The sequence below is a fragment of the Zea mays genome, chromosome 9 (assembly GCF_902167145.1).
Source record: "Zea mays cultivar B73 chromosome 9, Zm-B73-REFERENCE-NAM-5.0, whole genome shotgun sequence".
NCBI lineage: Eukaryota > Viridiplantae > Streptophyta > Magnoliopsida > Poales > Poaceae > Zea > Zea mays.
The window spans coordinates 30,004,971-30,020,452 of NC_050104.1; the positions used below are offsets into that span (position 1 = coordinate 30,004,971).

The following is a 15,482-nucleotide window of genomic DNA, read 5'->3' on the forward strand; positions in this document are numbered from 1 at the left end:
TTAGAATCAGGAGCTGGAGCTGTGCCAAACGGGCCCTAAGTTACAAATAACTACCTAAATAGCATTTTGTCTGTAAGATAACGTTTAATAATGGTTTTTTAGCGAAACGTGTTCATATAATAATATTTGAGCGAATACTAAGTTTTATAATGACATAAATCTAATTTTCTCACCGTCTAAGTCAACGGCACATTCGATTCACGTATCATGGACATGGAGATACCGGTCCCTCCGGTCACATAATTACGGTACATTTTTAACAAGCACAACTTTATCAAACTTAACCAAAAAAATGTATTTTCAAGCAGACGTCCCCAACGATTTCTAATTCAAGAGTCTATACTAGATGAGGTTTTATTGGTCACTTAATGCCTTGTTCGGTTGCGCCGTATGGATACCTCTATTTAGATTTGACTGCCCCTCGTATCTTAGATCTTATTTAGAAGCAACAAAGTTTTTTAAAAACTAGTTTTTATCTTTTGTCAGAAGAGGCCAACTTCTTAGTTTTTAAGAAATTGATAATCTAATTTCTATAAACTGAGTCATAAACTGGTAGGTTTAGAACCAACTCAGTTTTTATAAACTATTTTAAAAAAACTAGGTGCTTCTAAACAGAGCCTTACATGGTTCAATTCTTGCTGGTGAAGACTGAGCGGCTGAGATGAAACTATCTCATCTCTCACCCAAACGCGGAAAACAATTCTCTACATACCGGGTATAAACAACATCTTTTACAGACCTTCACATCCACCATTTAAAGGCCCACAAAGACAGATCAAAATTTACAAAATAACCCTTTAGTAATGTGTTTTTCTTCGATTTATATGGACCATGAGCTGGTATATGTGAGGGGCTGTAAAAAGAGATTATTTACATCCCAGATGTAAAGAATTTTTCCCTCCAGACGAAGGGGGGAAAACCACGGGCGCCGACCAACAACAATATCACTATTTTTTGGGTGCTTACAGATCGCAGGAGATTTACAATGAGGTGTCGATCTCATGCGAATTATAAGTGAATTTATAGAGACGAAACCCTAATGTGAGTGATAGTCGCCTAGAGGGGGGTGAATAGGGCGAAACTGAAATATACAAATATAAACACAACTACAAGCCGGGTTATCGTTAGAAATATAATCGAGTCCGCGAGAGAGGGCGCAAAACAAATCGCAAGCAAATAAAGAGTGTGACACGCGGATTTGTTTTACCGAGGTTCGGTTCTCGCAAACCTACTCCCCGTTGAGGAGGCCACAAAGGCCGGGTCTCTTTCAACCCTTCCCTCTCTCAAACGGTCCCTCGGACCGAGTGAGCTTTTCTTCTTCTCAATCAAACGGGAACAAAACTTCCCCACAAGGGCCACCACACAATTGGTGCCTCTTGCCTTGGTTACAATTGAGTTTTGATCACAAGAACAAGTGAGAAAGAAAGAAAGCGATCCAAGCGCAAGAGCTCAAAAGAACACGGCAAATCTCTCGCTAGTCACTAAAGGCTTGAGTGGAATTGGAGAGGATTTGATCTCTTTGGAGTGTCTAGAATTGAATGCTAGAGCTCTTGTAGTAGTTGGGAAGTGGAAAACTTGGATGCAATGAATGGTGGGGTGGTTGGGGTATTTATAGCCCCAACCACCAAAAGTGGTCGTTGGGAGGCTGTCTGCTTGATGGCGCACCGGACAGTCCGGTGCACACCGGACATGTCCGGTGCCCCCGCCACGTCATCACTGCCGTTGGATTCTGACCGTTGGAGCTTCTGACTTGTGGGCCCGCCTGGATGTCCGGTGCACACCGGACATCGACTGTTCCTTGTCCGGTGCCCCCGTATGGGCGCGCCTGATTTCTGCGCGCGCAGAGCGCGCATTAATTGCGCCGCAGGTAGCCGTTGGCGCCGAAATAGCCGTTGCTCTGCTGGTACACCGGACAGTCCGGTGCACACCGGACAGTCCGGTGAATTATAGCGGAGCGGCTGAAGTGAAATCCCGAGGCAGGCGAGTTCCAGAGGCCGCGCTTCCTTGGAGCACCGGACACTGTCCGGTGTACACCGGACAGTCCGGTGAATTATAGCGCGCCGGCCTGAGAAATTCCCGAAGGTGGCAAGTTCGAGTTGGAGTCCTCTGGTGCACCGGACACTGTCCGGTGGTGCACCGGACACTGTCCGGTGTACACCGGACAGTCCGGTGCCCCCAGACCAGAGGTGCCTTCGGTTGCCTTTTTGCTCCTTTGTTGAATCCAAAACTTGATCTTTTTTTATTGGCTGAGTGTGAACCTTTTACACCTGTATAATCTATACACTTGGGCAAACTAGTTAGTCCAACTATTTGTGTTGGGCAATTCAACCACCAAAATTATTTAGGAGCTAGGTGTAAGCCTAATTCCCTTTCAATCTCTCCCTTTTTGGTGATTGATGCCAACACAAACCAAAGGAAATATAGAAGTGCATAATTGAACTAGCTTGCATAATGTAAGTGCAAAGGTTGCTTATAAATACTTACAAGATATGCATGGATTGTTTCTTTCTTATATAACATTTTGGACCACGCTTGCACCACATGTTTTGTTTTTGCAAACTATTTTGTAAATCCTTTTCAAGGTTCTTTTGCAAATAGTCAAAGGTAAATGAATAAGATTTTGCCAAGCATTTTCAAGATTTGAAATTTTCTCCCCTTGTTTCAAATGCTTCTCCTTTGACTAAAACAGAACTCCCCCTAAATGAGATCCTCCTCTTAGTGTTCAAGAGGGTTTTGATATATCGTTTTTGAAATACTACTTTCTCCCCCCTTTTGAACACAATAGGTACCAATTGATAATATTCTTGGAAACACAAAGTTTTTGAAATTGGTGTGGTGGTGCGGTCCTTTTGCTTTGGGCTCTTACTTTCTCCCCCTTTGGCATGAATCGCCAAAAACGGAATCATTAGAGCCCTCGAAGTACTTTCTTCCCCTTTGGTCATAAATGAACGAGTGAAGATTATACCAAAGATGAAGTCCTTTTGCTCTCTTGCCCAAGGATGGAGAGTGGCTTGGAGCGACGGCGAAGCATGAGTTACGGAGTGGAAGCCTTTGTCTTCGCCGAAGACTCGAATTCCCTTTCAATATACCTATGACTTGGTTTGAGATAGACTTGAGAACACATTAGTCATAGCATATAAAAGAGATATGATCAAAGGTATATAAATGAGCTATGTGTGCGATCTAGCAAAAGAAATTGCGTGAATCAAGAATATTGAGCTCATGCCTAAGTTTGGTAAAAGTTTGTTCATCAAGAGGCTTGGTAAAGATATCGGCTAATTGATCTTTAGTGTTAATGTAAGAAATCTCGATATCTCCCTTTTGTTGGTGATCCCTAAGAAAATGATATCGGATGGCTATGTGTTTAGTGCGGCTATGCTCAACAGGATTGTCGGCCATTTTGATTGCACTCTCATTATCACATAGCAAAGGGACTTTGGTTAATTTGTAACCATAGTCCCGCAGGGTTTGCCTCATCCAAAGCAATTGCGCGCAACAATGGCCTGCGGCAATGTACTCGGCTTCGGCGGTGGAAAGAGCGACCGAATTTTGCTTCTTTGAAGCCCAAGACACCAAGGATCTTCCCAAGAACTGGCAAGTCCCCGATGTGCTCTTTCTATTGATTTTGCACCCTGCCCAATCAGCATCTGAATAACCAATCAAATCAAATGTGGATCCCCGAGGGTACCAAAGCCCAAACTTAGGAGTATAAGCCAAATATCTCAAGATTCGTTTTACGGCCGTAAGGTGGGATTCCTTAGGGTCGGATTGGAATCTTGCACACATGCAAACGGAAAGCATAATATCCGGTCGAGATGCACATAAATAGAGTAAAGAACCTATCATCGACCGGTATACCTTTTGATCCACGGACTTACCTCCCGTGTCGAGGTCGAGATGCCCATTATTCCCATGGGTGTCTTGATAGGCTTGGCATCCTTCATCCCAAACTTGGTTAGAATGTCTTGAGTGTATTTCGTTTGGCTGATGAAGGTGCCCTCTTGGAGTTGCTTCACTTGAAATCCCAAGAAATACTTCAACTCCCCCATCATAGACATCTCGAACTTTTGTGTCATGATCCTACTAAACTCTTCACATGTAGACTCGTTAGTAGACCCAAATATAATATCATCAACATAAATTTGGGATACAAACAAGTCATTTTCAAGAGTTTTAGTAAAGAGTGTAGGATCGGCCTTTCCGACTTTGAAGCCATTTGCAATAAGGAAATCTCTAAGGTATTCATACCATGCTCTTGGGGCTTGCTTGAGCCCATAAAGCGCCTTAGAGAGCTTATAGACATGGTTAGGATACTTACTGTCTTCAAAGCCGGGAGGTTGCTCAACATAGACCTCTTCCTTGATCGGTCCATTAAGGAAGGCACTTTTCACGTCCATTTGATAAAGCTTAAAGCCATGGTAAGTAGCATAGGCCAATAATATACGAATTGACTCAAGCCTAGCTACGGGTGCATAGGTTTCACCGAAATCCAAACCTTCGACTTGCGAGTATCCTTTGGCCACAAGTCGAGCTTTGTTCCTTGTCACCACACCATGCTCATCTTGCTTGTTGCGGAAGACCCATTTGGTCCCTACAACATTTTGGTTAGGACGTGGAACTAAATGCCATACCTCATTCCTCGTGAAGTTGTTGAGCTCCTCTTGCATCGCCACCACCCAATCCGAATCTTGAAGTGCTTCCTCTACCCTGTGTGGCTCAATAGAGGAAACAAAAGAGTAATGCTCACAAAAATGTGCAACACGAGATCTAGTAGTTACCCCCTTATGAATGTCGCGAGGATGGTGTCGACGGGGTGATCTCGTTGGATTGCTTGGTGGACTCTTGGGTGTGGCGGCCTTGGTTCTTCATCCTCCTTGTCTTGATTATTTGCATCTCCCCCTTGATCATTGCCGTCATCTTGAGGTGGCTCATTTGATTGATCTTCTTCTTCATCAACTTGAACCTCTTCCTCATTTTGAGTTGGTGGAGATGCTTGCACAGAGGAGGACGGTTGATCTTGTGCATTTGGAGGCTCTTCGGATTCCTTAGGACACACATCCCCAATGGACATGTTCCTTAGCGCGATGCACGGAGCCTCTTCAATACCTATCTCATCAAGATCAACTTGCTCTACTTGAGAGCCGTTAGTCTCATCAAACACAACGTCACAAGAAACTTCAACTAGTCCCGAGGACTTGTTAAAGACTCTATATGCCCTTGTGTTTGAATCATATCCTAGTAAAAAGCCTTCTACAGTCTTAGGAGCAAATTTAGATTTTCTACCTCTCTTAACAAGAATAAAACATTTGCTACCAAAGACTCTAAAATATGAAATGTTGGGCTTTTTACCGGTTAGGAGTTCATAGGATGTCTTCTTGAGGATTCGGTGTAGATATAACCAGTTGATGGCGTAGCAGGCGGTGTTGACCGCCTCGGCCCAAAACCGATCCGAAGTCTTGTACTCATCAAGCATGGTTCTTGCCATGTCCAATAGAGTTCGATTCTTCCTCTCCACTACACCATTTTGTTGAGGTGTGTAGGGAGAAGAGAACTCATGCTTGATGCCCTCCTCCTCAAGGAAACCTTCGATTTGAGAGTTCTTGAACTCCGTCCCGTTGTCGCTTCTTATTTTCTTGATCCTTAAGGCGAACTCATTTTGAGCCCGTCTCAAGAATCCCTTTAAGGTCTCTTGGGTTTGAGATTTTTCCTGCAAAAAGAATACCCAAGTGAAGCGAGAATAATCATCCACAATAACTAGACAGTACTTACTCCCGCCGATGCTTATGTAAGCGATCGGGCCGAATAGATTCATGTGTAGGAGCTCCAGTGGCCTGTCGGTAGTCATTATGTTCTTATGCGGATGATGAGTGCCAACTTGTTTCCCTGCTTGGCATGCGCTACAAATCCTGTCTTTCTCAAAATAAACATTTGTTAATCCTAAAATGTGTTCTCCCTTTAGAAGCTTGTGAAGATTCTTCATCCCAACATGGGCTAGTCGGCGGTGCCAGAGCCAACCCATGTTAGTCTTAGCAATTAAGCAAGTGTCGAGTTCAGCTCTATCAAAGTCTACCAAGTATAGCTGACCCTCTAACACTCCCTTAAATGCTATTGAATCATCACTTCTTCTAAAGACAGTGACACCAATATCAGTAAAAAGACAGTTGTAGCCCATTTGACATAATTGAGATACAGAGAGCAAGTTGTAATCTAAAGAATCAACAAGAAAAACATTGGAAATAGAATGGTCAGGAGATATAGCAATTTTACCCAATCCTTTGACCAAACCTTGATTTCCATCCCCGAATGTGATAGCTCGTTGGGGATCTTGGTTTTTCTCATATGAGGAGAACATCTTCTTCTCCCCTGTCATGTGGTTTGTGCACCCGCTGTCGAGTATCCAACTTGAGCCCCCGGATGCATAAACCTATAAAACAAGTTTAGTTCTTGACTTTAGGTACCCAAATGGTTTTGGGTCCTTTGGCATTAGACACAAGAACTTTGGGTACCCAAACACAAGTCTTTGATCCCTTGTGTTTGCCCCCAACATATTTGGCAACTACCTTGCCGGATTTGTTAGTCAAAACATAAGATGCATCAAAAGTTTTAAATGAAATGTCATGACCATTTGATGCACTAGGAGTTTTCTTCTTAGGCAACTTAGCATGGGTTGGTTGCCTAGAGCTAGATGTCTCACCCTTATACATAAAAGCATGATTAGGGCCAGAGTGAGACTTCCTAGAATGAATTCTTCTAATTTTGTCCTCGGGATAACCGACAGGGTATAAAATGTAACCCTCGTTATCCTGAGGCATGGGAGCCTTGCCCTTAACAAAGTTAGACAATCTTTTAGGAGGGGCATTAAGTTTGACATTGTCTCCCCTTTGGAAGCCAATGCCATCCTTGATGCCCGGGCGTCTCCCACTATAGAGCATACTTCTAGCAAATTTAAATTTTTCATTTTCTAAGTTATGCTCGGCAATTTTAGCATCTAATTTTGCTATATGATCATTTTGTTGTTTAATTAAAGCCATATGATCATGAATAGCATCAATGTTAACATCTCTACATCTAGTACAAATGGAAACATGCTCAATGGTAGACGTAGAGGGTTTGCAAGATTTTAATTCTACAACCTTAGCATGCAAGATATCATTCTTAGTTCTAAGGTCGGAAATGGTAGCATTGCAAACATCAAAATCTTTAGCCTTAGCAAGCAATTTTTCATTCTCAATTCTAAGGCTAGCAAGAGAAATGTTCAATTCTTCAATCCTAGCAAGCAAATCATCATTATTATCTCTAGGGTTGGGAATTGAAACGTTGCAAACATGAGAATCAACCTTAGCTAACAAATTAGCATTTTCATTTCTAAGGTTGTCTATTGTTTCATGGCAAGAGCTTAGCTCACTAGAAAGTTTTTCACATTTTTCTACTTCTAGAGCGTAAGCATTTTTAACCTTAACATGCTTCTTATTTTCTTTAATAAGGAAGTCCTCTTGGGTGTCCAAGAGATCATCCTTTTCATGGATGACACTAATCAATTCATTAAGTTTTTCTTTTTGTTGCATGTTGAGGTTGGCAAAAAGGGTACGCAAATTATCTTCCTCATCACTAGCATTATCATCACTAGAGGATTCATATTTAGTGGAGGATTTAGATTTAACCTTCTTTTTGCCGTCCTTTGCCATGAGGCACTTGTGGCCGATGTTGGGGAAGAGAAGTCCCTTGGTGACGGCGATGTTGGCGGCGTCCTCGTCGTCGGAGGAGTCGCTAGAGCTTTCGTCGGAGTCCCACTCCCGACAAACATGGGCATCGCCGCCCTTCTTCTTGTAGTACCTCTTCTTCTCCTTTCTTCTTCCCTTCTTGTCGTCGCCTCGGTCACTGTCACTAGATATAGGACATTTAGCAATAAAATGACCGGGCTTACCACATTTATAGCAAACCTTCTTGGAGCGGGACTTGTAGTCTTTCCCTCTCCTTTGCTTGAGGATTTGGCGAAAGCTCTTGATGACGAGCGCTATTTCCTCATTGTCGAGCTTGGAGGCGTCGATTGGTTGCCGACTTGGTGTGGACTCCTCCTTCTTTTCCTCCATCGCCTTGAATGCGACGGGTTGAGCTTCGGATGTGGAGGGATCATCAAGCTCGTTGATCTTCCTCGAGCCTTCGATCATGCACTCAAAACTTACAAAATTCCCGATAACTTCCTCGGGGGTCATTTTAGTATATCTAGGATTACCACGAATTAATTGAACTTGAGTGGGGTTAAGGAAAATGAGAGATCTTAGAATAACCTTAACCATTTCGTGGTCGTCCCACTTCTTGCTCCCGAGGTTGCGTACTTGGTTCACCAAGGTCTTGAGCCGGTTGTACATGTGTTGTGGCTCTTCCCCTTTGCGAAGCCGGAACCGACCGAGCCCCCCCTCGATCGTTTCCCGCTTGGTGATCTTTGTTAGCTCGTCTCCCTCGTGCGCGGTTCTGAGCACATCCCAAACCTCCTTGGCGCTCTTCAACCCTTGAACTTTGTTATACTCCTCTCTACTTAAAGAGGCGAGGAGTATTGTTGTCGCTTGAGAGTTGAAGTGCTCGATTTGGGCCACCTCATCCTCATCATAGTCTTCATCACCTACGGATGGTACCTGTGCACCAAACTCAACAACATCCCATATACTTTTGTGGAGTGAGGTTAGATGGAATCGCATTAAATCACTCCACCTTGCATAATCTTCACCATCAAAAGTTGGTGGTTTGCCTAATGGGACGGAAAGTAGAGGTGTATGTTTAGAAATGCGAGGATAGTGTAGGGGGATCTTACTAAACTTCTTACGCCCTTGGCGTTTAGAAGTTACGGAGGGCGCATCGGATCCGGAGGTCGATATTGATGAAGTGTCGGTCTCGTAGTAGACCACTTTCCTCATCCTCTTTGGCTTGTCCTCACTTCGATGCGGCTTGTGAGAGGAAGATTTTTCCTTCTTCTCTTTGTGGTGAGAAGAAGATTTCTTCTCCTTCCCTTTGTTGGAGGAGTTCTTCTTCTTCTCCCTCCTCTTGGTGCGGGACTCTTCCGATGAAGTGCTCCCGTGGCTTGTAGTGGGCTTTTCGCCGGTCTCCATCTCCTTCTTGGCGTGATCTCCCGACATCACTTCGAGCGGTTAGGCTCTAATGAAGCACCGGGCTCTGATACCAATTGATAGTCGCCTAGAGGGGGGGTGAATAGGGCGAAACTGAAATATACAAATATAAACACAACTACAAGCCGGGTTATCGTTAGAAATATAATCGAGTCCGCGAGAGAGGGCGCAAAACAAATCGCAAGCAAATAAAGAGTGTGGCACGCGGATTTGTTTTACCGAGGTTCGGTTCTCGCAAACCTACTCCCCGTTGAGGAGACCACAAAGGCCGGGTCTCTTTCAACCCTTCCCTCTCTCAAACGGTCCCTCGGACCGAGTGAGCTTTTCTTCTTCTCAATCAAACGGGAACAAAACTTCCCCACAAGGGCCACCACACAATTGGTGCCTCTTGCCTTGGTTACAATTGAGTTTTGATCACAAGAACAAGTGAGAAAGAAAGAAAGCGATCCAAGCGCAAGAGCTCAAAAGAACACGGCAAATCTCTCTCGCTAGTCACTAAAGGCTTGAGTGGAATTGGAGAGGATTTGATCTCTTTGGAGTGTCTAGAATTGAATGCTAGAGCTCTTGTAGTAGTTGGGAAGTGGAAAACTTGGATGCAATGAATGGTGGGGTGGTTGGGGTATTTATAGCCCCAACCACCAAAAGTGGCCGTTGGGAGGCTGTCTGCTTGATGGCGCACCGGACAGTCCGGTGCACACCGGACATGTCCGGTGCCCCCGCCACGTCATCACTGCCGTTGGATTCTGACCGTTGGAACTTCTGACTTGTGGGCCCGCCTGGATGTCCGGTGCACACCGGACATCGACTGTTCCTTGTCCGGTGCCCCCGTATGGGCGCGCCTGACTTCTGCGCGCGCAGAGCGCGCATTAATTGCGCCGCAGGTAGCCGTTGGCGCCGAAATAGCCGTTGCTCTGCTGGTACACCGGACAGTCCGGTGTACACCGGACAGTCCGGTGAATTATAGCGGAGCGGCTGAAGTGAAATCCCGAGGCAGGCGAGTTCTAGAGGCCGCGCTTCCTTGGAGCACCGGACACTGTCCGGTGTACACCGGACAGTCCGGTGAATTATAACGCGCCGGCTTGAGAAGTTCCCGAAGGTGGCAAGTTCGAGTTGGAGTACTCTGGTGCACCGGACACTGTCCGGTGTACACCGGACAGTCCGGTGCCCCCAGACCAGAGGTGCCTTCGGTTGCCTTTTTGCTCCTTTGTTGAATCCAAAACTTGATCTTTTTTTTATTGGCTGAGTGTGAACCTTTTACACCTGTATAATCTATACACTTGGGCAAACTAGTTAGTCCAACTATTTGTGTTGGGCAATTCAACCACCAAAATTATTTAGGAGCTAGGTGTAAGCCTAATTCCCTTTCAGTGAGTAGGGAACGGTCCGTACCGCGAGGGCGGAGCCCCCCGCACCCCCACCGTCCATGGGCGGGCCTCCGCTTCGCTCGCCAACTTGACCGCTTTCTTCAGAATTTGGATCACAAACTCCACCTTGAGACAAAATTCCTTGTAGCATCATAATAGCAAACTCCACCTCAAACAATGTATCATCATCATGCCGACGCCAACAGCCACTAGGGGCTAATTTGTAATACCAACTAAGCTTGAGCATAGCTCAAACTTAGCAACAGTAACATGCTTCGTCATCATATCAACAGGATTATTATGAGTACTGATCTTGCATACCTTCACCAAACCCTTCTCAATGATATCACGAACGAAGTGATAACGAATATCAATATGCTTGGATTTCTCAGTAATCATCTGATCTTTGGTGAGATAAATAGCACTCTGGCTATCACAATGAATGATAATGCAAGACTTAATGAGATAAATAGCACTTTGATGAGATAAATAGCACTTTGGATTTCTCAGTAATCTACGCTCCGGCCCAAGCCTCCCGACGACGGGTCTCCTCTTCGCTCGCCAACTTGGCCGTTTTTTTCAGAATTTGGATCACAAACTCAACACCCTCAAACACTGCCTAGCTATTAGTAAGTTCGCTGGATTAAAGTTAACTGTTTGAACTGCTGTAGCTACAATTTATTTAGATAAAAATACTGTAGAAACACTAGAAATCAATACGGATTAAAACCAATACTGTAGAGACAGCCGTGCCAAAGTCCTGTATGGTTAACCCAACAAATGTCACCAGGATTGGAATTGCTTGCAGAGCGGAGACGGAATGAATAAAACAAGATCGATCCTCCAGCTGCCATGCATGCATCTCTTTTGCGACCAATAAGCCATATATAAGCATATATCTCTTTTGCTCTTCCTGCAAGAACATGATTCGTAGCAGCCTATCTTTGCTGGCGAGCAGCCGTCATCGATCGATCTCATTCGTTGTGTGAAGAAGAATTTGACCTTGGCTCATTCGCTGCTTATCTACTATCATCATGCTTACGCTCAGTTTGAGTTTATATCAGCTTATCCTCCGGTTATATATGATCGAGTCAATTTGACTGAAAATGATCAATACAACAAAAGAGCTTGCCTGCAGGGCCACGCACAAAGCACAGCAGCAGAATAAAAGGTAAAGAAAGCATCCCTTTGCTCTTCTTGGAAGAATGCATCTCAGCATTGCTCTTCTTGCAAGAGAACATAAAGATTGCTCCAAAGAGGAAGATACTATACTTATGCAACAGCTATATATAGACGACGACGTTATTGATCGATCTATCCGAAAGCATGCGCATAAGCTACACATTATTAAAACATCTAGGCTAGTTTGCGTACACACCGGAAGAACCTCGGGTATACTTATTGGATTTATATATCTTGCCTTCGAAACTGTATCAGCAGCCTATATATATATATATATATATGTTCTACACATTCTCTTTTCTTTCTTTCTTTCTTTCTGTCAAGAAAAGTGTGTAATGAAAAAGTAGTATTAGGTTTTAAAATACAATAATTTAAGGAACAATTGGATCTATACCATTAAAAGATCCAAACTTTAGATATATACCATGGACCCCACATGTCATTGACTCATGTGGACCCACATGTAAGTGAGATAGTAATGGTATGGATCCAAAGTGATGATCTTTTAATGGTATGGATCCAAATTTCCCATAATTTAATGGCTTTCACTGACATGTATATTCTTCATTACTTGTTTTTGGCACAATGGAATATCTCTAGAAAGCGTGTATTAACTATTTCTCCTGATATATTTAATACACCTGCTGCTACCAGGTACCTACCAACTGTTTTGAAGCTTGCTGGGAAGCTTTGCTATCAAGTACCAGCTGTTGTCAAGATCAGTGGTGAGCACAGCAGTCGGTTGTTTTCCATGCATATTTAATTAAATAAATAATCGATTGTTGCGCTAGCTAGCTGATACTGTACATATATACTTGTTGTAGGGTTGTATATATAAGTAATGGACAGGTCGGCGGAGGTACTTGTGCTTGTCAGCTTCTTTCTTCAGCTGTTTCTGTTCTTCACTGGTGGGCTTCGGCAACGCACAAGAAACCCTTTGCTTCGATGCAGCATATGGGTAGCGTATGCGGGAGCTGACCTGGTAGCAATCTACGCTCTCGGTGTCCTGTCACGAGATGCGAATGCGATGGAAAACGGAACAGCGTCCCTTTGGGCACCTTTCCTCCTCATCCATCTCGGTGGCCAGGACACCATCACCGCCTTCTCCATGGAGGACAGCAGCCTGTGGAAGCGGCATGTGCTGAACCTGTTAGTCCAGGTGACCCTAGCGCTGTACGCCTTCTTCTTCTTCTGGAAGCCCAGCAGCACGCAGGTTCTTTTCCCCGGCGTCCTGCTGTTTGCCGCTGGGATCATCAAGTACGGAGAGAGGACAGCAGCCCTGATGCAGGGGGACCTGAGCAGCAGCATGGTGGTGGAGGAGCTGGTCACCTCCGACAACAGCAGATCAGAGCAGCAGCAGCAGCAGAAACCAGCACCCGATCTCGCGAACATCTGTGCTGACGCGTTGCGTTCGGCGCCGGGGATCCGGATGCTGTTCGCAGGCCACACGACGGCAAAAGTGGCCGGCGATCTTAGGAGCATCGTCGACTCCTATCCCTCGCCCTCCTCGTTTGATAGGCATACTTCCCTGTTCACGTTGATGGATGTGGAGCTTGCCATGGTGTACAGTGATCTCTACACTAAGGCCGCAGTGCTCCGTACGAGGGCAGGCATCGTATTCCGGTGCATCTCGCTGGCGTGTACCGTTGCCGCTCTCACCCTCTTCTTCTTCTTCTCGTCTTCGTCCTCCTCATCCTACAGCAGCAGCGATGGTGCCATCGTCATCACCTACACGCTGTTCATAGGAGGGCTTGCCGTGGACGTCTGCTCCCTGCTTAAGGTGTACATGGCGTCACCTTGGGCATGGGCGTGGGCGTGGCTGCGTCACCCTCGGACTCGGGCTGCTTCTCGCGTCTCTCGGTGCCTTCTCTCCTGGTGGGACATGACAAGCAGGCCGCTGTGGTCAAACACCATGGGGCAGTACAGGTTCGTATACTACGACGACGAATCCAGGTCGTGGTCGCCGCCGCCGTCTAGGCTCTCCGAGGTAGTGATGTGCATCGTGGGGAAGCTGGTCGGCGTCGGGAGGGACAAGGGGGGTTCGTTCTGTCTCAACAGGCTGCTGAAGACCAAGCAGGTGGTGGTGGACGACAATGTCACCCTGTGCCTGGTGAAGGAGATAGACGACATAGCCACCGCCGCTCGCCAGCCGCGCGATGAGCAGAAGCAGCAGCAGTGGTGGTGCCTCGGGCAGCTGCTACTGGAGGCAACGCAGCGGCGGCAGGAGCTGGCCAACGATTTTGTCCGCCTTGTATCCTGGCTGCACGCATGCACGGAGACCCTCCTGTGTCAGGCTGCGGATGCGGCGGCGGCCAACAAGGAAATCAGCATCGCCACCGGCACCGCAGGCGCCGCCGCTTCGGCCGACGTCTGCCGGAAGCTATCCAGGTACATGATGTACCTGGTGGCTGCAAACCCAGGAGGTGCTGCTTCCTCGCTTTTGCAGGAAGGCAACCCTGAAGCGGAGTTTCGGCGCTGTGATGGGTACCGTAGCTGTCGCACGGTTGACGAGCAGCGGGATGCTTGCATGCGCCTTCTGTGTGACGGCGGCGGCCCTGCAGCAGCGGAGGCCATGTCGACGACGCTGTGGCCCTGCTCGGCGACGTGGGATGAGACACTGGAGGAGCTGAAGCACATGTGGGCAAGGCTGCTCGTGTACGCCGCCTCCAGGTCCAGGCCCGAGGCGCACGCGGCGGCGCTGGCGAGAGGCGGGGAGCTCTTCACCTTCGTGTGGCTTCTCTTGTCCCACCACGGGCTCGGTGCTTCCTCCACTGCCTTCCGGGTGGAGGTAGATCTGGTGAAAGCTCATCGCAAACATGTCGACGACGACTCATCAAAGAGGGAAAGAAGATACTACGTCTTCGACAATCTCCCAGTGCACATGCAGATGGTTAACCGCCCACAACTGCAGAGCAAGCTAGCTTCGTCAACACCCACAGGTCGGTCGTAAATTAAACTAAATTAAATTAATTTAAATTAAATTAATAATAATTATTATTATATATATATACAGGATCCGAGTCCCACTATTTGGCTGACTCCACGGTGGACCCCTAGACAATTACTGGAGGAACAAGCTTCAGCTCTTGTGGTTGCTATACAATATATTAATTGTTTCCACTTTTACATCTTTTATCAATAAAAATAAAATCATGACGTTATCGCTGAAAATTGCAATACACATACCTTATTAAATATATAATATATGGAGATTATTGCAATAGAGAACATATAGCAGTTGATTTCATTGTCTGTTATACTATTATTCATGTTGTTGTGACTGCTACTACTGTATTAATCTTTTATATATTATGTATTGAATTTATGCGCATCAATTTCTTCATCCTAGCTCGGCTCTCAAATATAGCTGCTAGCTGCTGAACTGGTGCAATATTGATGGGGCTGCTTGATGGTGTGGTGTTAACAAATGCCCCGGATGTACGTGTCAGGCCCCGTGCTAGAAAAATTTTAAGTTCTTATGCCGAATCTAAATTAGTAGTATCTATATTTTTATTAATAATAATTAACAACAATCTAAAACTCACAATAACATATAGTGTGATAGAATATAGGGAGATATCTATTTTATTTAAAAAACATTGTTGGGTTTTAAATGTGAAAGTGCCTCTAATCGGATGCTTAAGGCTTCCGAGTAGCACCTCTAAGATCTGTGTTCGATTCCCCTCGATGTTACGATGTCCTGTTCGCCACCCTCTGGTTGGGACATTGCAGAGCGGATAATTCCGAGTTAAGTTTTAAATAAAAATCTTATGTATTTATATTCAATCTTCTACAACGCTTCACTCTCATGGCG

General features: G+C 45.5%; 1 protein-coding gene across 1 annotated transcript; it reads left to right on the forward strand.

Annotated features, from left to right (window-relative positions):
* Positions 1 to 11,802: 11,802 nt before the first annotated feature.
* LOC100216695 (uncharacterized) lies at positions 11,803 to 15,016 on the forward strand. The gene is made up of 4 exons (XM_008659933.2): positions 11,803 to 11,878; positions 12,323 to 12,393; positions 12,493 to 14,607; positions 14,682 to 15,016. Exons 3-4 carry the CDS (start codon positions 12,510 to 12,512, stop codon positions 14,723 to 14,725), a joined length of 2,142 nt encoding a protein of 713 aa, XP_008658155.1. The 5' UTR covers positions 11,803 to 11,878; positions 12,323 to 12,393; positions 12,493 to 12,509; the 3' UTR covers positions 14,726 to 15,016.
* Positions 15,017 to 15,482: the final 466 nt, after the last annotated feature.

Excerpts from the sequence above, each read along its gene's own strand:
- LOC100216695 (XM_008659933.2), top strand. The coding sequence starts at position 12,510 with ATGGACAGGTCGGCGGAGGTACTTGTGCTTGTCAGCTTCTTTCTTCAG. Across the intron at positions 14,608-14,681 it reads AGCTTCGTCAACACCCACAG|GATCCGAGTCCCACTATTTG; the intron begins GTCGGTCGTAAA and ends ATATATATACAG.